Source organism: Trichosurus vulpecula, chromosome 6, assembly GCF_011100635.1.
Source record: "Trichosurus vulpecula isolate mTriVul1 chromosome 6, mTriVul1.pri, whole genome shotgun sequence".
In the NCBI taxonomy this organism is placed as follows: domain Eukaryota; kingdom Metazoa; phylum Chordata; class Mammalia; order Diprotodontia; family Phalangeridae; genus Trichosurus; species Trichosurus vulpecula.
Genome location: NC_050578.1, coordinates 159,096,387 through 159,120,396, shown reverse-complemented (window position 1 = coordinate 159,120,396; position 24,010 = coordinate 159,096,387). Strand labels below are relative to the sequence as shown.

General features: G+C 35.3%; 1 protein-coding gene across 1 annotated transcript in view; it reads right to left on the bottom strand.

Moving 5' to 3' along the window:
• The window catches only part of FRYL (FRY like transcription coactivator), a 315,130-nt gene that overhangs the window by 35,158 nt on the left and 255,962 nt on the right, over nt 1-24,010 (bottom strand). The window contains exons 45-54 of the mRNA XM_036763836.1: nt 23,604-23,794; nt 22,880-22,974; nt 19,655-20,262; nt 18,343-18,440; nt 14,234-14,404; nt 12,217-12,357; nt 3,966-4,163; nt 3,028-3,189; nt 2,391-2,465; nt 1,955-2,131 (exon numbers count right to left, since the gene is read on the bottom strand). Coding sequence (XP_036619731.1) covers nt 1,955-2,131; nt 2,391-2,465; nt 3,028-3,189; nt 3,966-4,163; nt 12,217-12,357; nt 14,234-14,404; nt 18,343-18,440; nt 19,655-20,262; nt 22,880-22,974; nt 23,604-23,794 — 1,916 coding nt within the window. The remainder of the gene's footprint in view (nt 1-1,954; nt 2,132-2,390; nt 2,466-3,027; nt 3,190-3,965; nt 4,164-12,216; nt 12,358-14,233; nt 14,405-18,342; nt 18,441-19,654; nt 20,263-22,879; nt 22,975-23,603; nt 23,795-24,010) is intronic.

Genomic DNA, 24,010 nt, shown 5'->3' with positions numbered 1-24,010 from the left:
AATTGGTCAGTGAATTTTTAAAATTCTAATTTCACACAGACCTACTACTTTGTGATGAAATATTATAATGACTTAAAACTGTTCACAGTCAAAAACAACATACAGGGTTCACAATTTAACGCTGTAGAAAGGCTATGCCTGATTTTTAGAAGTCCTATGTCCATTTAAACATTTAACGATCAAGATCACAACCATCAACAGATAACCTATTCCTATTTCCAAAAGGTCAGAAGAAAATGTAGGAATTATAATTCTTATATTTTCTGTAAAGCCTTGTAAAGACAAATTACATCTCTGATAATACTATATACTACAATAATTATGACATACATTAAAAATTGTTAAAAATATATATTTCAAGATTTATAAAGTGGGTCTAAAAGTTGCATTCTTCCTAATTATTCAAAGTACAGGCATATCCTGCCTAACATCGTTAATTGGTTCAGTGAAAACATGATGATAGGTGAACTGATGTCCAAGGAGACAGTTCATTAGGCATGGTTTGACAAATGGTTATCAGCTGAACGACATAGATAGGGTGTTGGGACTGTTTCTATTGTATTAACAATGTTCTTTCATATTGCCCTAGGTCTGGGTCTCCTTATAAGGAATGTGCTTATATTTTCATGAGGCTTCAGATAAGAGCACTTATGTCAGATAGTTTTATTTCTGTTTTGGAAGCCATCTAGAAATTTGGTTTACTGCTCAAGAGCAAATTTTTGAAGAAAAATGATGTAACTGTAACTATATCTAGAAATACAATAAACTTCTTAATCTCTCTCAAAGGGAATTCTCGTACTCTATAGATTCTTCAATAGGAAAAAAAAATCTACTTTATCACTATAATATGTTAGGGGACAGACCGATGAAAATTTAATTAATGAATCTTTTATTTTGTTTATATAAATCCTCACATTTGATTTAATATTACTGAGCTGAAAAAAAAACTACAATCATAGAATCATACAATCATCAATTTAGAATGGAGGGATTACTAATAATGATGGGGGAAGGCAACAGCTTGATCCATTCAGCCCAACTCATAGTACATGTTGCCTTAAACAGGAAGTGCTAGTTGAATTTCTCATGCTGTGTAATAACACTGTTTAACTTTTGAGGATATAGAAAGCTTTATAGCTAAAGAATCTTAAAGGAAAAGGTTTCTTGGACAAATGCAATTTGAAATTTGACGGGAGATGGCAACATGATAATAAAGAAAGAAACTGAGAATGTTATAGGGAAAGATATTCAATGGTTTGCCACTGAGAAGAGTTCAAGAGAGCAGGGCAGAGAGATGACAATGAGGACATCTTTAAATATGATTTATTTTTAAAACAGTATGTCATGCTGCCAGTAATTAAAATCATAATATTATTTTCCTCTTCTGCTGAGCAAGAATTTTAATAACTTATGACAGTTACTTAAACACATATATAAATTACTTTTGAATAATGAATTATTTGTGTGGGGTTTTTTTGGTAATATTTTCAATGATCTTGGAGCTTAGAAGGTTAACATACAAAATTTTTAACTTTTTTTTTTTTTTTTTGCTTTTTGGCAGGGCAACTGGGGTTAAGTGACTTGCCCAAGGTCACACAGCCAAGTACGTGTCAAGTGTCTGAGGCCGAATTTGAACTCAGGTCCTCCCAACTCCAGGGCCGGTGCTCTACTCACCACGCCACCTAGCTGCCCCCAAATTTTTAACTTTTAAAAATAAATTTCAATGCTTAAAATGTTTGTTATTGTTTAAAAGTCTTTCTCCAGTTGAAGCTCACTGTGGATAATACTTAAAATCACATGAGAAGTTTCTAATTTGATTTTTATCGATTATAAATAATAAACTGGCCTTACAATGAACTTTTACAAAGGACAAAATGGGAACACATTCTTAGTTCTCAGACAAATTTGATTTTTAATTATGCTAGCATTTACAAGAGAAAACCCAGAATCTTACCTCAGCATCTTCCAGTTCAACATCTAAAAAGTCAAAATCCTTAAAAACTCCAAACTGCTGTTCACTGCTGTTGTCCTCCACAATCACTTCCTCCTCCTGAATTATTTCCTCTGTCGCAGAAATAAGACTAGTCTGTTGGTCTCCAACTTCCAAATCCTCATTAGAAGAAAACACAACCTATAGAGGAAAGAACAGAAAAATACTGTGGATCAGAGCACAAAGATACTCTAATTTAAATGGATAATGTCTTAAGAGGCATAATTTTTTTAACCTAATTTCTTAGTTGGCTGTGAACTATTATAAGGAACAACAGACTTTTCCTCTCAAATTTAAAATAGTGGTAGTATGTGAAATAGTACATGAAAACAATGGGAAAGAATAATTTGTTTTTCTTTGTGTACATTATATGATCCTTCAAAATTTACTATGAACTCACCGATGGATTCTTTGGGAGACCAGACTCTGGACCACAGAGAGACAGCACATTCATTAGCTTCTCTCTTGTTCTTCTCTAGGATACAAAAATAGCATTCGATGTCAAAAGATGATAAATTTTAAAAACTACATAGCACAAATACAATATAGTCGAAAGGATACAAGAGAACCTGGCTGTGAATCCCAACTTACTATCAGGCTAGTCACTTAGCCTTACCATTCTACACCTATGCTCTTACTCCCTACCCCTAAGTTCCTCAGCTCTTACTATCTCCCATGCTTTTAAGTCATTCCCTTGGTATTTGTCATCTTGAATAACTTAAGGATCACTGGGCCTTGCCATCTGCCTCAACACTCAACATTTAGAGCTATTCAGACTTCTCACAGACTCTGAAGCTGAACCTGCCTTTATGGGTTATTTCAGAGTACAGACTCTCTTCCCATTTTTTATTTGTATTTCCAGCACTTAGCGAAGTAATTGGTACAGAGTAAATAATAAATTCCTCCCTCCTTCCCTCTTACCTTCTTCCTTTTTTTCCTTCCTTTCCTTTGTTCTTTCCTTCCCTCCCTCCTTTCTTCTTTCTTTCCCTTTCTTCCTTCCTTCTCTCTCCACTACTCCCTCCCTCAATCTCATATACCTGGGATAACTGTGGTCTCTTCCAGCTAACAGGCACAAGGGCATTTGAATTAGAACCTGATGAAGTTGAAGAGGTACTTCGAGTAACTGCAATGACTTTTGGTTTTCCATTTCTTCCAGCTGCACTATGTTGATCACCATATTTATTTCCAATAATTGGCGTCTATACAGAAAGGGAAAAATAAGCTGGACTCAAATAATTAAAAACAGTAGATGTATATGGTAGAGAAAATGAAATTTCCAAAAATCAGTCTAAGAAAGATGCGTTAAAACATTAGATACATATGGTAAAGTGATAAAAATGTCTTTTAATACTTGCTGTTAAATTTTTTTTGGTCTTTAAATGAATTCAAAGATGATTCTTCTAAATACTCAATAAAATCTGATGAAAAAATTATCCTTAACTTTAATAAATCAACTTTAAATTCTTTGCTATCTCTAACTTACTATCTAAAGATACTTTATATTTGGCTTTGCTGTTTTTTGTAGCTTACTTGATTATGAATATATCTGATATTCTGGAATTCACTTTGTTTCAAGCAAAACAACAAAAACCACCACCTAACTGTAATAATTCACTCAGAAGATACCAGAAAGCACAATTTCCCATCTTTCCCACTTGTTCATCCCTTTCATCTTCCAGGGTCCATGCAAGGGACGGCAATGCTAAGCACCATCTCAAAAAGCACATGTGTACTTGCTTACACAAAACTCTTTCAAAGTTTCTCTTGTTAAATAGACAAAAAAAAAACAAAACAACAAACTACTTCCAAGACTATTATTATATTTTCAGTGCATAGGATTTTAATAGTCTTAAAAAGCACTGTTTAGATTCCATTGAAGGAAAACCCCCAAATATATATGTAAAATTCTGTTGAAAAGACAATGGATTGTATTTTTGTGTTTTTACACTTAACTTTAATTACATAAAAGAATTACCTCAGATATGTCAAAATGAAAATCTAATGTCTTTCCAGGCAACTCCTTGGAGACATTATTAAAAATTTTTGTGAATGATATTTCAGGAGAACCCATATCACTGCCATAACTCTTAGGGATATCATTAGGGACAACAAGACTTGCAGATCGGGATACCACCAGTTTTAATATGTTGAGGGCTTCTTTCCAGTATGGACTCTAATAAGAAATAAAAAATACATTAGTTACAAATTTTTTTTTTCTCTATACCCAGAGGAGCAGCCTTGGAAAACATTCTTCTTACAAATCATATATTTTCTCTTTAAGATAACAGATATGGTGAACAAATAAACAAAATGGAACCTAGATAATTTATTGCTCTTGAAGGATTTCCTAGGGTACAGGAAAAGATGATGTTCCTGGCAGAAGTGGGACATCTGGCTGTGCATATACACAGTACATAAATTTTAAACAATACAGCAACACTATTTATTTACATGACATCATTGAGAATGGTATGTTACTCATGACTAAATCTTAGCTCTTTAAATACCAAAATTCTTTTTTAAAAATAGCTAACATTTATATAGCACTTACTAGGTGCCAAGTACTCTCCTAAGCACTTTACAGTAATATCATCTGATCCTAGTAACAACCCTGGGAGGCATTTTTTATCCCCATTTTACAGAAGAGGAAACTGAGGGAGAGGTTTAAGTGACTTGCCTCAGTGTCTTGAGGGGGGCGCTGGGTGGCACCATAGCGGAGAGAGTGCAGAGCCTGGAATCACAAAGACTCACTTTCTGAGTTTAAAGCAGGGCATACTTCATAGCTGTGTGACCAAGTCACTTAACCCTGATTGTCTCAGTTTCCTTATCCGTAAAATTGGCTGAAGAAGGAAATGGCAAACCACTGCTCTATCTTTGCCAAGAAAACCCCAAATGTGCTCACCAAGTAGGACAGACTACAGAACAACATAACAAAGTATCTTTAGGCTGTGTTTGTATTTAGGTCTTCCTGACTCCAGGTCCGGTGCTCTAGATGCACGACCACCTCAATTTAGCTGCCTCGAGTTTTAGCTGGTCTCCAAATAGATGAGATGATCTCTGTACAGATGAAAGGTAAGCATGGACCAGAATGGAACTCTCCATTACTATGTGTAGGATACTGTGGTCCTTCGTTCTAGAAGAGGACCAATGACATCAGGAAGGTGATATCTTGAAAGTGAATTGGATTTAAGTGAGGTAGGGCTGTGCAGCTAACCTTAATGACTGAATGGGTGTTGCCGCAGATGTGCAGGATACTGCAGGATCCCTGCCCTAAAGGAGCTTTTTAGCTGCCCTAAAGCAATGTGCAAAGCACAGTGCAAGGGACTGAGGTTACAAAGACAAAAATTAAACAGGGCTTTAAGGAACCCCAATTCTACAGAAAAAGACACTCAAGTCATTAAGTACTCTGTGAAACACAAAGACAAATAACATTTCCAGTTTGTAAATATCTTCTCTATGTTTGTAAATATCTTCTTTAGTACACTAAAAAAAAAAAAAAAAAGATGAGGTGGGGTGGAGAAGCACAAGGATTTAAGAGGGCCCTGCATAAAAACTTAGGTTAGGACAGTAAGGTCTTCTAGTAAATAGCCTTTTAGTCACTACTTCAGTAAAGGTTCCTATGAACTAATTCCTGTCTTCCCCTTTTTAAACTTGAGGGGAAAGGATAATTAAAACCTTTTCCTGTTCCATCCTGCAGGATCTGTAAAATGAAGGAGTTGAATTAGGGGGCCTTGGAGGTCCTTTCCACTTCCAAATTCAGGTACAATCCCTGTAAGAAAGAGACAGTGGTCTACATTTTATAGATAGCTATATCTATATCTATATATCTATGTCTGTCTGTCTATCTATCTACACATACACATATATCAATATACTGATGTGGATACAAACAGTGCCCTAAGGGTTAAAAAGAATATTACGAGTGTTTTTCCCAGTACTTTGTAAAGCCACTCTTGAGGGGGTTTGGGCTCATTCCATAGCTCTTAAGGGCATCCTAAAATCCTTTCCCCTTTATCTTGAAATACCATAAAACTTCTCCTTAACTTGTACTAAAAGAATTGCTTTTGTCTCCCTTATCCTCTGTTCTATCTCTAATCTTTAATCCCTGTACCCCTGCCCTTATCCTTAATCTTTAATCTGTGTTCCTCTGCCCTGTTCTTAAATCTTTAAACCATAAAGAATTCCTTTTGTCTTTCTCATCCTATGTCATAAAATCCTTTCTTGTCCTGTCCTTAATCTTTAACCCCCCATAAAAAAACTCCGAAATTACATCATCATTCTGAAACCTCTATATAAGCCTGGTTCCCCCAAATAGCAGGGCCTTTCATTAGCTTCTTGCTAACAAGGCCTGTGTAGCTTTCACCTAATAAAGCTCCCATTGGCTACAGAGAATGGCTAAGTGAATTCTTTCACACTCAAACTGCTCTCCCAAATCTGATCTCAACATATTTGTACAAGCACAAATCAACTATGTTATTAATGATGGAAGAATTTAGAACCTTATTTTATCTGCAAGAGATTCAAAAGGGTTGGCTTCCTATATTTCAGTATAACATTGAAAAAATATGGTCTTAGAGATAACCCTGAGCCTAAGCATAAAGAGATCTGATGTTTGTTTTCCCAGATCTATTACTGGTAGAATCCTTTCTAAAGAGTTTAATAGGGTATCAGGCTGACACAATACTATATCCAAAATTGGTTAAAATGGAAACTTGTTGCTACAGAATAAAAAAAAAAGTACTTAGAATTGAAGGTTTCCCTCCACTTTAAAGCAAAGTTTTGAGATAAACTATATACTATATAACCATCACAATGGAATATGTATGCAAAGGATGTAATTCAAGTACCAAACCTATGGTATGTAAGAGATCAAATAATTAAATATCTGTATTCTTTCTTTTGAAATTGCATTTTAATTAAGATATTAATAAAATTAGTTTTCAAAATGTTGGATTAGTGAAGTTATAGAAGAATGAGGCCATGAATTAGGTTACTGGATGAAGTTTCCAGACTTTGATCATTTTACACTAATTGCTGAAGCAGTCTGGAAGTATTTTAGACAGATTTTAAAGGAAACTCATAGATTGCTATATACAAATTTAGTGGAGGGCTTTCTTAGGCATATCTCAGGTAATTTAAAAATTTACCTAAAGCTTAGACCATGAGGCCCTTTCTTAGGGTTAATCTAGAACAGGAGCTAGGAACTTTTTAAGGGAGAACCATTTTGCTAAGTTTCTTGTAGAGAAGCATCTTATATAATACATATATTTATAAATGCTGAATTGATACCAAAGAGATTTTCAACTGTCAACATCTGAATTGACCTATTCAAATGTTCAAAAGGATCTGTCATCTCTGTCTGACTCTTATCCATGTCCTCCCAGTTTGCCAAAGAGGCTTTACTCAGTATATTTTCTCACTTTCTCCTGCCCCTATTTTGGTTGTCTGCCTGTGATTCCTTGTTCTTAACCAAACAACCAGACTATCTTCTCCTCCTGTTAGAGAAGCTGTCCGTTCCTTGACAACAAACATCCTTTACTGCTGCTCTTCTTCAGAATGCCTTGTTGGTTATGTTGTAGGCTGCCTCTATTTACACCATGAACTTCTTCTACATTTAGTTTCTACATTTTTAGTTCTTCAGAAGCAGTGCTGTTCTGTGTCTTGCTGCCATATAGCAACACTGAAATAATAGGTCTTTGCTTTCACGGGAAGCATAGGATTAATAAAAGCTTTGCCATTTACAGCCCACTTTCCTCCTCCTGTTGTATTTTCTATGTAGATGGGCAGGCCAAACTCCTCTGAATGACTATAGATTTCTTCCATGAAGATCTACAATGTCTTGGTGCTTAATAAAATCAAGATGTCACCAACAAAAAGGAGCATCTGGAGGACCTCACCATTCACTTGGAATTACTCTTCAACCTGGACTGTTCATTGAATCTCATTTATCACAATGGCAAACACCTTCGGCAAGTATCCTTCTCCCTAATTTATGTTTAGCCTGATGCATATTATCAGAGAATCATTGAACAAGGCTATTTCTAATGTTATATTTTCCATTGAATTCTGAATGACCTTGATGTATAGAAAGGAAATATTTTATTGTAAAATGTAGCATTCTGTTCAGTAAAATATATGATAGTGCAGCATTTTTTTTAAATGAGTCACAACATGATAAACATGTTTGTTTATTATTTTGGCTAAAACTCATACATGTATACTTAAAGAGCCTTATGGGGAAACTAAGCTGCTAATTTATAATAAAAAACACTTTATAATGAAAAACAACGAAGTCCGAGGGGCCCCAGTCAAAATCAGGATTCCTTCATCACTTCTTTCAGCTCATACAAATAACTGAAAACAGAGCATGACTAAGCCAAACCAGGGTACTTGGTCACTTCATCTAAAGTGAAATATATAAAAGTGGGTTAAATTATATTATTCTAAAGTCCTTTCTGGGTCCAATACTCTGTAACTGAAAAATATTTCCACTAAATTCTTTCTCTAAAGCTTTCAATGTTTCTGGGGATACAAAGACAGCAGTGGATTGGTTTCCTGCCCTCAAGGAGCTTCCACTCAGGAAAACAGCATGTACATGGATAAATACAAAATATGTCATAGAAATATACAAAGTAATTTTTTTTGGTGGAAGGAGGAAACTGGGGAAAATAAGGAAAGATCTCTTGTAGGAGACACTTAATTTGAGTCCTGAAAGGAGCTAGGGGTTCCAAGAGGTGGAGGTGAGGAAGGAAAGAAGTCCAGTCACAGAAGATAGTCTATGCAAAGGAAGAGATAGCAGGTGGAATGTCATGTGCAAGGAACTGTAAGTGGATCAGTGTGGCTAGAATGAATGGAAAGTTCATGGAGAAGAGAAATGTGGAATCAGCCTGAAAAGATAAGTTGCGGTCAGACTACAGAGAGCTTTAAATGCCTAACAAAGATACAAACAAAAGTTTGTATCTTACTCTAGAGGAACTTGGGAATTGCTTAAGTTTCATAAGCAGAATACTGGCATAATCATTCCTGTACTTTAGGAATAAGGTCCAGAGGTAACTGAATTTTAAAGACATTTTAGTCAGATGTGATTTAATTGCTAAATCTTATTAATTAGACCTCCCCTGCATTTGTTGCTTCTGTTTCAACTGATATAGCCATCATCCTAGGACAGGCCCTCATTACTTCCAGTGTGGACATTGCTTCAAGTCTAACCTACCTCTCCAGTTCATATTTTGGCATGCCCATGCATGCCACAGTGATATTCTTAAAGCACACATCTGACTATGCCATTCCCCATCTCGATAAGCTCTAGAGGTTCCCTTATAGCCTTCATTGCCAAATACAAATGTCACTGACATTTAAAGTATTTTATAATTTGGCTTCAGCTTAACTTTCCAATCTTATCACATACATTATGTTCTACTAAAACTGGCCTTTTCCTGTTCCCAACACAACATTCTAGATCTCTTGTCTTCACACCTTTGCACAGGTTATTCCCCCATGCTTATTTCAAGCAATCACTCAAGAAGTAAAAAGAGACAACTATTTATGAGGACCTGTGCTACACATGAGGGATATATACAAAGAATGAAACAATCCTTACTCAAAAGGAATTTACATTCTATTGAGGGAGACAAGTACATATAAAATTATATACAGCATAAATATAAAGCAAATAAATATAAATATGTACAAAGTAGTTAAATATGAGGTAGTGAGGGAAAAGAAACACTAGCAGTTGTAGGAATCATGAATGAATGAAAAAGCATTTATTGAGCATTTGCTATTTGCAAAGCCCTGTTTTAAGCACTGGGGATACAAATAAAAAGAAAGTCCCTGTTCTCATGGAGCTCTCATTCTAATAGAGAAGAAAACATGGTATATGGAAAGCTTCAGCTACAAGGCAGAAGGACAAGTTCTGTTTTCTCTAGATTTCGGCAGCAACACTGATGGCAATGCCTTTTAGTTTTAGACTTATTTGATAGTGCTAAGGATGTTGTTAGAAAAAACTCTGTTTTCTGAATCTTCACTAGCTGGGGCTAGAGGGTATGCTTCCCAGGTGATGGCTTCACGGTTTGGGGCCATATCTCCATCCAGCAGGATCTCAGGGAACATGGAAGGCAAGGGAGTAGAGCTAGCTTGACTTGCCTGGCATGTGCCATCCTCTCTTCCTTAGAGGGCCTGGTTTACCTGGCCTCTAGGCAGCACTTGATTGGCAGCAGGTCGGATGAATGGCCTCTGCTTCACATGAGTTGCTTCGCTTTTGCAGATGACAGCTTTGGGGTCAAGGGCCGGACTGGAAGCAGAACTGGTGGGCAGTCTGGGGTTGGAGCTGTCACTCCCAGGGCTCCTGTACTCTGTCTTTAAACAACTGATTCTATGTGCTTTTTTGGCTAGTGATTCTGATTAGTCAATGAAGAAAAAACTCTACACTTAAAAAAGGTAATGCCATGTAAAAAGAACTGCAGTGGCACTGAGTCATCCATTTAATCAAGTATGTCCTGGCCCAAGGACGATCACTTAAGTACATGACTGTCAATAATGAAAATGTCTAGACAATTCTGGAGTCATTATGAGAATGTTATTGTAAATAATCATATTTAACATTAAATAAACTTGTGAATAAGGAGAAAGAATCCTCATTTTGCAGACAAGTAATTAGGCTCCAGGCACTTATGCACAAGCTTTTTGTAAAAAGCCAAAATTTCTCCAGGGACAATACATCCAATAAATTACATTAAGAGTTCTATTCCAAATGTAAAAGAGATTACCAAGGGCACAATTGTGTAAATGGCTGGCATCATCTAAAGAAATGCATTAAAAAATAGGAACTTAGAATTCCAGTGTACTTTTGGAGTGAGTTGAAATAAGTATTTGATGATAATATCTTTGTTTAAAACAAGAAAAAGAAAACCTCAAGAAGAAATGAGATATTCTAATATAAAGAAATATAATTCTCATGCAGTAAATTCCTAATTCTAGAGTCAGGCATGGATTAAGGCTAAAAAAAAAAAAAAAAGAAAAGAAACAATTAACTATGCCTTACCATTTTTGTATTCTGCCTTACATTTTACAGGACAGGAAACTCTAGTAAAAGCTCAGGAATTTGGACTATTTGATAGGGTTTTTGTTGTTTAGTCATTCATTTTGGGGGTGGGAAGGCAAGGCAATTGGGGTTAAGTGACTTGTCCAAGGTCACACGGCTAGTCAGGTGTCTGAGGCTGGATTTGAACTCAGGTCCTCCTGACTCCAGAGCTGGTGCTCTATTCACTTCGCCACCTAGCTCCCCGGTTCAGTCATTTCAATTGTGTCCAACTCATTGTGACCCCATTTCTGGGGTTTTTCTTTGCAAAGATATTGGAGTGGTTTGCTATTTCCTAATCCAGCTCATTTTTACAGATGGAACTGAGGCACACAGGATTAAGTGATTTACCCAGCTTCACACAGCTAGCAAGTGTTTGAGGCCATATTTGAACTTAACTGCCCAAGCTTAATTACAGAATATTTAAAAATACTGTATTCATTTCCATTCAAATGCATATTGGAGGCAGCTGGATGGCTCCATAGATGGATCACTGGGACTGGAGTCAGGAAAAACCAAGTTCAAATGCAACCTCAGACACTTACTTATTAGCTTTGTGATGATGGGCAAGTCCCTTAACCTCTGTTTCCTCATCTGTAAGATAGGGATAATAATAGCATCAACCTTCCATGGTTGTTGAGCAGGTCAAATGAGATGATATATGTAAAGTGCTTAGAACACTATATCTATGTCACCTATCATCATCATTATTCTCATCAGCAGTAGCATCATCATCATCGTATTTGTTACAAGCATTTTGTTTTTCTTTTTTTCATTGATGACAAGGCTAAGAGAGTGGGAAAATATCTTTGTTATGTGAAAAAATAAAATTTAAGACTAAAAGAAAAACAGTTTTATGTCAAAACAATGATTAACAGCATTTCCACATACACATAATCATATGTAAAAGTGATCTGCAAACCTTAAAGGGCCAAACAATTGTCTGGGTAATGTCTGCTTTCTTTGTTAAATCAAACTTATCTTCTATAATGCTGAATACTAATTTCCTTAATAAGCTTGTTACTAGTGTAAAGGTAAATTTCAGCATAGCCAAAGTCAAATCACCATGAATTCCACATGGTCAAATATGTTTCAATACCTGAGACTTGAGATAAACATTTTCTGAGTATCAAATTAGAAGACTCACCTGTACATATTTCCCAATAACTTTTATGATCTCCAAATTAAATTGTTTCACTGGGGCTGCTGAGAGGTCAATATGACTCAGAAGGCTATAAATGATCTGTAGTAAAGACTGCTGCATACTGGACAGCCCTTTTTCTAAAAGCTAAAAATAATGTGACAAAGTTGTACTTTAGTCAGGTTGTAAGACAAGTTTTTTTTGACTTGACTGAGGTTACTGAAAGTACTTGTTTATGATATGTGAAAACACACATACCTATAGCTTGTGAAAATTTAAATCAAATAAAATTTATCAATAATCAAATTTAATCAATTAAATCAAATAAAAATTATATAACAAAAAGCCATTTACAATGTGTATGCCTAGAATTGATAAAAATAACAGTATTTAAGAAAAAAAGAGCTAAACACTTATTTGAGAGCAGGCAGAGGATTATGCTGAATTATCAGGTAGGAAACAAGGTTTCTGTTTTAAGTTTCCACATTGTAGAAGAGTATTATATTATTCCTAACAGGAGAGAACTGGGCTTTGTTTATTTTTGCTCTCACAACCTTTCTTAAAACATCCATTTTTAACAATCTTCATCTTTGGCTAAAGTAACAAATAAGTCAACATCTTAACTGGAACAACTAAGTGTAATATATGAAGGAAGATATCAAAAAATAAATGTTGTCATCATATGAAAACATTAGGCACCTATGAACCATGACAATATAAAAGTTGTCAAGCCTTAGAATATACCTTCACTATACCTCTGAAAAACACTTTGGTTCGGCAGTAGATAGTGGTTTCATGGATGTGGGTCTGTATTGGGGAGTCCCAGGAGGTGGAAAGAGGGATCTGGTAAAGCTGACCTACAATATGTGGTCTTATTTAAAGTGAGCTTCAATATAGAGGATTTGCAGAAGTCAATTTGATTCTAGAATAATTCAAGAAGAACCTGGGAGTTGGGAATGATATATTTGCTTCAACCCTCAGATAATGTCTTTTAAGTGAAACCATATGTCTTATCTTGTTCTGTTGGGATTACTATTAAGTAGTAGATGTTGGTTGGGTTTATAAACTTTGGCATACTATATGACCTTACCAAAATGAACAGGGCTACTTAGTGTCTGTTTAAACATGAACTGCAAATCACATACTAGCTCTGTCCACATTTATTACTGTCACAGAAATGATCCATTTTCTAGCAGAGAACATTAGTGCACAGAGAAGTTCAGTTCTAGTTACCAGTACTACAAATATCTTCCATCTTTGTTGAAATCGTTACTTGTCTATATGTTGCCTTGGGTCTGGACACTGACACAGGTTGAAATTCTGGGCTAACAATCAGGTTGAAAAAGGGCCTGATAGTCTTAATTAATTGCAAAAATAAAGTTTTTGTTTGATAGGAGATTTTAGTGGTGTTCACTGTAATGTTAAGGGGTTCCCTGGACAGAATTACAGGTAGGAGCCTAGGCATTTCTTATAATAAATACATGGTACCTTTTATTATTTATTAATATTAATTTAATAGGTTTAATTATATGATAAATCAATTATTTTTATTTTAATATTTATTAACAATGTTATATATTATTAATTTATTAACTATAAATAGATCTAAAGGTAACTTTCTGTCATTTTGAACTAAAATCAGATTTCAAATGTGAAGAATTTATAGTAGCTTTATTACAAAAATTTTCTTAATAGGAGCCTTTAGACAGCACACATGCCTAGAGAACAGATTAAAGCAGTGAAATGATTAATCTAATTCTCTAACTGAAGAACACTTTGCTGCCATTTTGAAGGTAGAGGAGGCTTTTACATTATTTTCAGGCTAGAAGGCAAAGAAATCATTCATTTTTTTATTTTAAGAGAAGACGATTTTTTTTGCATTCAACTAAGTTACACCCCAAATTAGTTGACTTCAGACAGACTTTGAGTATCAGAGATAAAGGCTGCTAAAAAAAAAGTATCTAAATAAAGAGTTATGTCAAATTTAAAAAATGGGCAGATCAACATTTTAAGGAAAATGTACCTCAGCAAGGTAAGTTACAAGACTAAACGTAATTTCTGAGAAGGAATCATGTAGGTATCGACACACTACGTTAATCCAATTTGAGCAGTCCCTGGAGTAAGTGTGTGTGCTGTATAAACTCATCATGTGAGCCAAATTGACAAGGGTTGGTGATTTTTCTTCTGCACAGACCTGGAAAATAAATGTATTTCATTCAAAAACAACAACAAAAGACATTAAGTCTAATTACAGCAAATCATTATATTAACATGTTTAAATTTAAAGGAACCACAGGAGTGCATTAACACGGTCACAGAAAATCTGGTCTAGACTAAAACTACTCGGTTAGATGCTGAAGGAAATAAGCCAATCCTAAGAGCATTTTCACGGGTTTGGACATATCTGAGGAAGTCTAAAGAAATCACCATTTGGTTCTGAGCTCTGAATTGCAAACAGATCATCCCAGGGCCCCAACCTGCCTGAAAATCACCTATGATCACACAGCCAGTTTCCAGGGTACTCTACTGACAAGACAATGAAGGAAATTTGGTACTGCTGAAACCCACTTGTTACTAGATATAGCTTTAAAGATGTTATGGCGGTATGTCAGAACATTAGAATACTGTAGGAATCAATTTGCTACAATAAATTGCTGTTTATATCAGTTTTTTCCTCCATTCAAACCCTATTCTGATGAGTATCAAGCCCCTGAGTTCTGGAATGCTATAACAATAGAACTAAAGTTCTGCCAGGTCTTACTATGTTGAAAAAGGCTCTAAGTATTGGGCTAGTAACTGGCTCTATGTGTGTTATCCATGGACAATCCTAAAAGCACATTGCCAGGTTGACTTCAAGTTGATGAATTTTTCAGCCAGAGGAGCTCTCAGAGGGTTTTTCATCTATGAAGGCATGGAGGGGCTGTAACCTACAATGGAGGAAATACCCACACAAATGACATTACAGAGATCCTTGCAGAATAATAGAAAAGGTCAAATTTTAGGATTTGCAAAGCATTTCTTCCCTAAACAACTTTATAAAGTAGGTGGTGAAAGTGTTATTATCCTCTTTTTACGGATGAGGAAAATGAGGTTCTCAAAGGTGAACTGATTGGCCCATGATCATGGATGGTGGTACATGCCTATAAAACCTGCTACTAGGGTTGGCTGAGCTTGATGGATCACTTGTGCTTCAGAGTTCTGAGTTGCAGGAGGGCTAAAGCCAACTGAACATTTTCATTCTGTATCAATATGGGAGTTAGGAGCAGGGAGTACAGAATGGGAAGGTGAGGCTCTAGTCTCCAGGGGCAAAATGGCCCAAATCAGAAATGGAGCGGGATGAAGATTCTGTGCCAATGAGCCCTGGGATAGGGCCTTTTCTAGACTCCTCCTGGACAAGATAGAGTAACCCAGCCTCAGCTTCCTTCCTCCTCTCCAAAAAGAGTCAAGTGATTAATTTTATTTAAAGATTAAGAAAGCGTTTAAAGATCCTATAATATGCCTTTGGGTCAATATCATCAGTAGGCATTACCAACGAATAGACTCTAGATGTGGTCTGTATAAGAGAGGGACTATATTAACCTTATGAAATAGCCTAGAAGGTTGTTTTTTTTAAATGACACCTTTTTTCATATATTTCTTAAATACCTATTTTTCATAAAAACAGCATTCAAAATGTTTTTTAAAAAAACCTGATATTTGAGCTATCTGGTTATTTATGTAAGAGATAGAAGAACATCTGTAATATATGAAAAGAAACCCTACCAAATGCTTTTAAAATGTCACAACTGTGTATTTAAATACTTCAGAATATGAAAAACTTGCCAAAAGAATAAAATTAGGCTCTCTCTTAAGGATGACAGTGTTAAAATAATAGCTGACATTTAAAATGTCAATAAAAGAATGCTCTGTATTACATATCTCATTTGATCCTACCAACCATCTGGTTAAGGAAATATGATAGGATTATACTGGTCTTTTGGATGAGGCTGAAAACAGTTGTGACTTGCCAGGATTACACAACTTGTATGTGTATGAGGCAGAATTTAAACCTAGGTCTTCTTGACTCCACATCCAGAATACTATAGTACATTATTGCTCGCTCTCTCTCTCTCTCTCTCTCTCTCTCTCTCTCTCTCTTTCTCTCTCCCTCTCCCTCTTTCCCCCTCCCTCCCTCCCTCTCTCTCGGACATAGGAGTATATCCATATGTACGCATTACATGTACATGTGTGTAAAAGGTATAGAAAATGCATGCATCCAAATATCAATATCATGCATTTCTATGTGTATATCTATAAGAAGGTTCTTTGATGAAAAAAGAAAAAAATTTATCTGAACAAAAATTGTGACATTTTAAAAAACATCATTTTGAAATTGATTTAAGAGTTATTGGTACAAAATGTGATTAATAAACCATCTTGCTTGACAATATGAATTTCTTGATAATACTATTAGCTTTTTGCCTGTACATGAAGGCTATTCCTAATCAGTTGGCCCCATGCTGAGACCCTCAAGTGCATAGAGACTGCTTAGAAGATGATGACTTGGGTGAGATTGAAAATGAAGATATTTGCATAACAAGTGTTCATAAAATAGCACGAAGACCACTCAAGAGTTATAGAGGAGATAGTAATTAAAGATTCAATCTAAACTTTCCAAAGCTCATCTACTTCCTGCCGACTAAAGACATCTAGAGAGGAACCTGTTACTCACTACTCAACAGGAAGGAAATAAACATTCTTTATCACAAATAACAGAGAAACAGTATGCATGCTGAGACTGACTTTTACTTCAGGAAAATTTTCTTTAATTATTTCCCTGATTATGACCAGCATACTGCTTTTCTATTTCCTGTGCAATGCCCTATTATTCAATGATTAAGTTATCATCGTTTTTAAGCCTTCAATTTCTCTCGCAATATTATTGTGTTTGTGTGTTATGATTTACTTTTTTTGGTGCTAGTGTAAATTCAGCATACCAGATTCCTTGCATACAGGATTAATTCTACTTTTTTTTAAAAAATATTTTATATTTTCAATTTCTAGAAAATATTTACAAGTTGAATGGAATCTTTCCTTGGCATACCACAGTCCCTTTTCTCAGTTTATTTAATTTCTTCCTCTGCTTTGGGATGAGTATCAGTTTGTTTGTATTTATCAGAAAATCTTTAGCTGATGTTGTAATTTATGCAATTATGGATATCTCTTTTGGATTCCTAAAGACACATACACTTGTAGTTTGTAACCTAATACTTGTCACTTAGAGTTGATATTTTTAAAAATTACTCATTGTTTTTTGAAGCTTATCTTTGCTGGTTTTGTTTGTTTTTAAATTTTGAAGTTTGGACTGTTGATCACTACTACTTTCCTCAACTAGTCTAATTTATTTTCAAAAACTTACTGTGGACTTAACTTGTAAACCTCAGTTCCTCTTTGCCTGCCACTTACTGGCTATGCAGACTTTGGTGAGACACTTAAAGCTTTCTGGGGCTCATGTTCCTCATCTGTAAAGTAAGGGGGTTGGACTAGATGGCTTAGAATGGCCTTTCCAATTCTAAATCTGTAATCCTATTCTTCTTATCCTTTCAAATTTTGGACTAGTAAATTACCCATTGCATTTTAAATCGTTTGATAAAATTATTCAACTTTCTATCGTTTTTCCTTTCCAGCCTCAAAGTAGTAAAGTCAAAGTGATACACTCAAGCCGAGGTCAAGGGGGCCTAATTAGAAATATGAGAAGTACCCCTTTCTCATGAATCCTACAGGATTACAACGTGTGACAGATAGATGTATATGATCGCATACTTATTTTTAATTTAGGGACCTTGTGCTCAGACTGACAAGGGAAAGAGAGATTAAGGAAATATTCACAACTTTCTATCTGTTGAAGCCAACACAGAAGTCAAAGCTGCAGTTTTATTACCACCATTTTTCAATATTTACGTTGACTTTATCAGTTTTGAAATGTTTTGATGTTAATACTACGGGAGAAAAATTTCAGATAACAAAATTTGCATAATACATATAATGCTTTGTAAAGAGCATTGTGATACTGAAAAAGCTCTAAAAGTGATTTAAAAGGAAGACCTGAAGACCTTATAGTGAAAGCTTTCATTTTTTATAATATTTACATACCTTTGCTATTCGACCAGCTGTTTCTTTGCAGAACTGTGTTGGGTTATCAAAATGCTGAATTAAATGAGGCAATAAGCACAGGATGTTTAAGGGGAAACCTACAGACATTAAAAAAAAATCAACACATCAAAGGTTACTGTCCATTTTTGGAGAATAAAAACTCAAAATCTGGTTAATGATACTCTTCTCTTCCTGCCCATTTTCCATTCTTATCTGTCAACTTCAGAAGTTAAAGTCTAAATTTCATATATGTTGTAGGGCCCCTTAAGCTATTACTACCATGATTCATTCCATAGAGTTTGGTAGTTCCTATGAAATTTGCTATGATGTATATGTTTGTTTCTTCTAATTCTGTATCTGCAAAATTCATCTGGGGAATGTAAATCAATGTTAACTGCTTCTGCAGAACATGAGTTAACAGTTGAATGAAATCTCTCAAGGAAAAAAGCTATAAGCATCTATACAGGATGTTAGTTCTTAACTAAAAAAACAGCCTAGGTCCTGGGAAGACTCATACACATATTAGTTGACTATTATCCTGCATGCTTATGCAGTTTTAATTGTTCTCTGCTTTTTCTTTTAAATCTCTGGAACTATGAGTTTTGTTTCCCCAATTATTAATTCATATGTCTCCATCTGAGCTCATTTGGTCCCAGAGCGCCCCAAGGTCTTAGATAAGACCTTCTACATATTTTTTTTTGACATTTTAAAATAAATTGGGAAACATTTTAATTCTATATTTTTATCCCCTCAACCAAAGGTCTGAAAGTATAAGTCTGAAAGCTGAAGACCCTGCTTCCCACCAATCACCACTTTGAACTTGTGAACCTTCTTTGTTAAAAAAAGATGTGTGTGGGGGAGCTGGAAAGCCATATTGAGGGAACTGCCAAACCAGCACCCAATCTAGATGCAAATTAGGAGGATGATAGTAACTCCCTTCCTTCTCCATTTGTTTAAAAAGAGTATCTCTTTTAAAAAAAACTCACTTGACCCTAAGCCTTGTGCATAGATTTTCTTCTTTCTCTGTTCACTGTTTTACCACACAGTCACCCATCTGGACAGTCCTTTGCTACTAATGGTAGGAATTAGAATATGTAGGAGAAAATGGCCAAGTCTCCTCATTTTTAAAAGTCTCAAATGCATACAGAGATCTCTCATTCAACTTGTTGCAGTGAGTTACCCTAATTCAATATAGCATATTTAACTGTTAACAAAAAATCAGAAAGAAGAAACACTATGAATTTCAACAGTAAAAATGAAATATACCCACTGATTCAAAATAAAGGTACTGGTGCAATATTCCTAACACTACCTGATAATTGGGAAGGATCCACCAAAGTGTATTTGGAGACAGTAATGAGTTTACTGAGGAGGTGGACTGTCATTTCCTGTGTAGATACTGAGGTAAAGCCCTTAAGGAAAAGCTGCTGAAGACCTGGAAAATTATTCCATTTTAATTGACTTTGTACATTTTCAATCTTCTCTCTGCTCTCAGATTTATCCAAAGGCAAGTGGATAAGCAGTTTATTGAGTAGCCTGAGAGCCAGAAGGTATTCATATTCATAATCTGATTCCAGCAAGGATGCTGCTATCCAAAATATGGTGGCCATCAAGTTAGTGGGGTCAGTAGTGGACTGCACATCATTAATTCCTCCCTCTCTCAGAGAGGAAAGGCTTCTAGTCCTTGCTAAACTGCCACCATGATTTATCCGTCCATCCATTATATCCAGTGTGTTGCTCCTTCGCCTGTCGCCTCTTCGGTCACCAATTAAACTTAGTCTCAAAGAGTTACTTCTTGCATTGCTGTAACAGTCCAGATAACTGCCGCTGCGGATGGGGCTTGTGCTCAGATGGAGCTGTCCAGTGCTTTTCCTGTTAGCTGCAAACTTGTTTCCCATGACAGGATCATGGTATGAGGTTCTAAAAAACAAACAAAAAAGGGCATCAGTTATGCATGTAAATCATAATTTTGCTTACAGTCTCAAAATCTACATCACAAAAAACTGTATGTGTCTACAAAGATAAATGTTTGCTCAGGGATATTAAATAAAAGAATACATTTCCCCAAAGCATGAAAACTGGGCAGAAGGGACAGAAGGCTGGCGGCGGAGTTAAGATGAGCTGGGGGGGGAGTCCTGCCTTTCACACACTCTGGCTGAATGGCCATGAATAGGTCACTTAAACCCGTGGTGCTCTGAACAACTCTCTGAGTTACAAATTAAGGCAGCTAGGTGGCAAAACTGGATGTGGAGTTAGGAAAACGAGAGTCTGAATCCTGCCTTGGACATGACTAGCTGTGTGGTCCTAGGCCCGAGCAAGTCAACCTCTCTCAGCCTCAGTTTCCTCATCAATAAAATGAGGACAATGCCAATGCCTACCTAACAGGCCTGTCATGAAGATCACATAAGATGTATGCAATATAATAATTGTAAATCTTAAAACACTATGTGAATGCTGGCAGGGTTGTCACTAGCAATAGTGGCAAAGAGTCTGCATGAGCAAGGACCTAAGACAACTCCAAAAGACTCACGATGGAAAATGCTATCCACATCCAGAGAAAGAGCTTTGGAGTCTGAATGCAGATGGAAGCAGACTATTTACTCTCCTTTTCTTTTGTTGCTTTGTATCTTCTTTCTCATGGTTCCTCCCATTAGTTCTAATTCTTCTTTACATTATGACTAATGTGAAAATATATTTAGCATGAATGTACAAGTATCAGACTGCATGCCATCTTGGGGAGGGGAGAGGAGAGGAGAAGGAGGAAGAGAAAATTTAAAACTCAAAATCTCATGAAAGTGAATTTTGAAAACTAAAAATAAACAAATTATGTATTTTTTATAAATCTGCATTGAGATAATATCCTAACAAAAAGTTACCCAAACTAAGGAATCAAGAACAGATTCTTTAAAATGGAGAGGAAGGTGCCTTTTCTCTTCCCTTCTGGCATGACTTTCCTTGGCTGAGCTTATGTTTGGCTCAAGGAGAAATTTCTTTTTATTTTTTTCTGCAACAGGATTACACTTAATCACACAATTTAAAAACTAGAATGTCACTTTGTATGTATGACCAACTTTGTCCTCAGCCTGATTCTTATTAGGTCTACTATGACTAGGTAGCACTAAGTGACCTACCTGTAGCTTATTCTACAAACTCAATTAATATTTTCTCTAAATTCTTCTTTTCCCCCAGACTTTCTTGTTTTTATTGATGACGCCAACATTCTCTAAATATTAACACCCAAAATCCCCAAAATTTTGACTCCCCCCGTCCATTCCTCAAATGTAAATCAAATTCCTACTAATTCTAATTCCTAATGGGTCTCAATCTATCCCTCTGTTAAGTTCTGCTACAGCCTTACTTCAGGATTGAATTACTTTTTGCCAAAATTATTACAATAGCCTCCTAACTGGCCTCCCTACTCCAGTTTCTCCCTACTTCAAATCCATCCCACCCATTGGCCAAATTAATCTCATTAATCCTAAAAAACAAAAAAATAAAAAAGCTCTCCCCTGCCTATTAAATTAAGCCCAAACTCTAGCAGGTGAAAGATGAAATGACTTGAGGAAACAAAGGTTCAAACTTCTGAGCATACTGACTTATTAATCAATGCATGCCAAATGCATAACAAATCAGGACCAGGCTACCTTAGCTTGACAAAGGACCCAGAATACAGGAGACAGATTTTTATGCATTAAAACCAATTAATCACATGAAACCAAATAATTAAAAGAAAAACTTAACCAGGATATAAAATTAGTTAATCTCATTTCTAACTGGAAGAAAGATTAGGGACTTTCCAAGCTGGGAGAGAATGACAGGTGCAATTCCCTGAAGTCAGAAAAAGAGAAGCTTGGCATTCATGGTCCTTCAAACTGCCTTTCCAGCTTCACCTCACTCCCACTACTTCTCTATATGAAACCTATCTTCTACCTTATTATTCCATGCTTTTCCTCCTTTGGGGACTTACTTCTGTCCTGTATTAGGAGTAAGGAACCTAAGAGAATTCTTTTTAATTACAAAGTTTTCAGGCTTTTTTGCAGGGCATTGAGGAAGGGATTAGGAAATTTTTTTCTTAATCCAAATTTGTCTTTCAGTTAGTGTAGGAGACTACTGCTATTACTATATACTATAAAAATCTTTATTTACAAAGCTCTATTTCCAGACAAAAATATTCATCTATAATATCACATTTCAGAAGTACTATATTAAAGGTTTACATAGAATTATTCTATTCAAACATAGAAATTAACAATTTTACTATAAAGACAAAAATGTAAAAAAAAATCAGTAATTGAAAACTGTCCTTTGATTTCCTAATTTTTTTCATGTGATTAATTCTACTATTAAATGAGTCATAAAAACATCCTTTTATCTGTTGCAGACACATATACAAGCATATATCTATATGCATTAGATTAGATTATGAGAATTTTTAAAATATCACTTGTATCAAGTATTAAACAAAAATATAATTATTTTATGTAATATTTCTTATATAATAAAACTGAGCAATGTGTTAATGATGACAAATTCTTACTGAGAAAGGGCAGAAAGAAGATCATAATGCTTCATGGTTTCTGCCAACGTATCAATTGAAGACTCCAAAGTGAGAAGGAGTTCTATCACAAAACCCTAGAAGAAGATACAAGTTTTTGAATATGTTATGCTACGAAAGAGGTACTCATAATGAAATATTAAGCCAGAAAAGTAGAAACTTTATAAAGTAGGTAAAACTTAGTATCAAAAATGATTTAGATTTTCTTGAACAGCATGATCTTTATGGATATAAAAATCTATCAAGCTGATGGCATAAATTGCTTAAAAGCAAGGTAATAAAAGTATCATTTTAATTTTATGCATACTGATTTCCGTTATGCAATTGCTTCCTCAACTCAGATTTTTCCTGTTATCAGAATATGAAATCTACTCTATGAATTTAAAGAAAAATTCCTACCTCCCCTTAACCACTTTACCCTGTAATTTTTTTTCAGGATATTAATCAAATAAAATAAATAAAATCTTCTTTAGAAAGCTTTCCTGACCTAAATAGAGGAGAGAGGATGAGAATTTACACATATATAATCACTTCACCTCTTAACAGTGTAACATTCTTGATATCTTGCTGTTATGCTAATATACTGGATCTAGAATTTTAAAAGTACTATGTGTTTTTTCTGCGATTGATATCCCTGTTCCACAATTACAGTATGTTAATTTCCCATAGCTACTTTATAATATTGATTAAACTGAAATACAGTTACCTGGGCATCTTCTCCTGCATCACCTACAGTTTCTACAAGTCTAGAAAGAACATCTGAAAGTGTATTTGCAGAAAGTGGCTGCTTCAGGGCTCTAAAAATCTGAAAAGATCTCCCAGCATAGTGTCGAGAAGAACAAGAAAGTGCTGTTTGCAAAGCAACTTCACTAAGATGATGCTCCAACTGAAATCTTGCTGTGAAAATAAATGAAATATTTTTTTCAAAACTGTCAGTTTAGAATCACAAAGTATTTATCCTCTTATTTTTCTATCATTAGATTCTTCCAATTATCTTGATTTCCAGAGCAATAAACCTTCAGGTACTGAAACAATTTAAACCATGATTTTTAAAAAAGTATTTTGGGATAAAACTAAAACACTAAGAAATTATGAACCTTGATTAAGTTTATT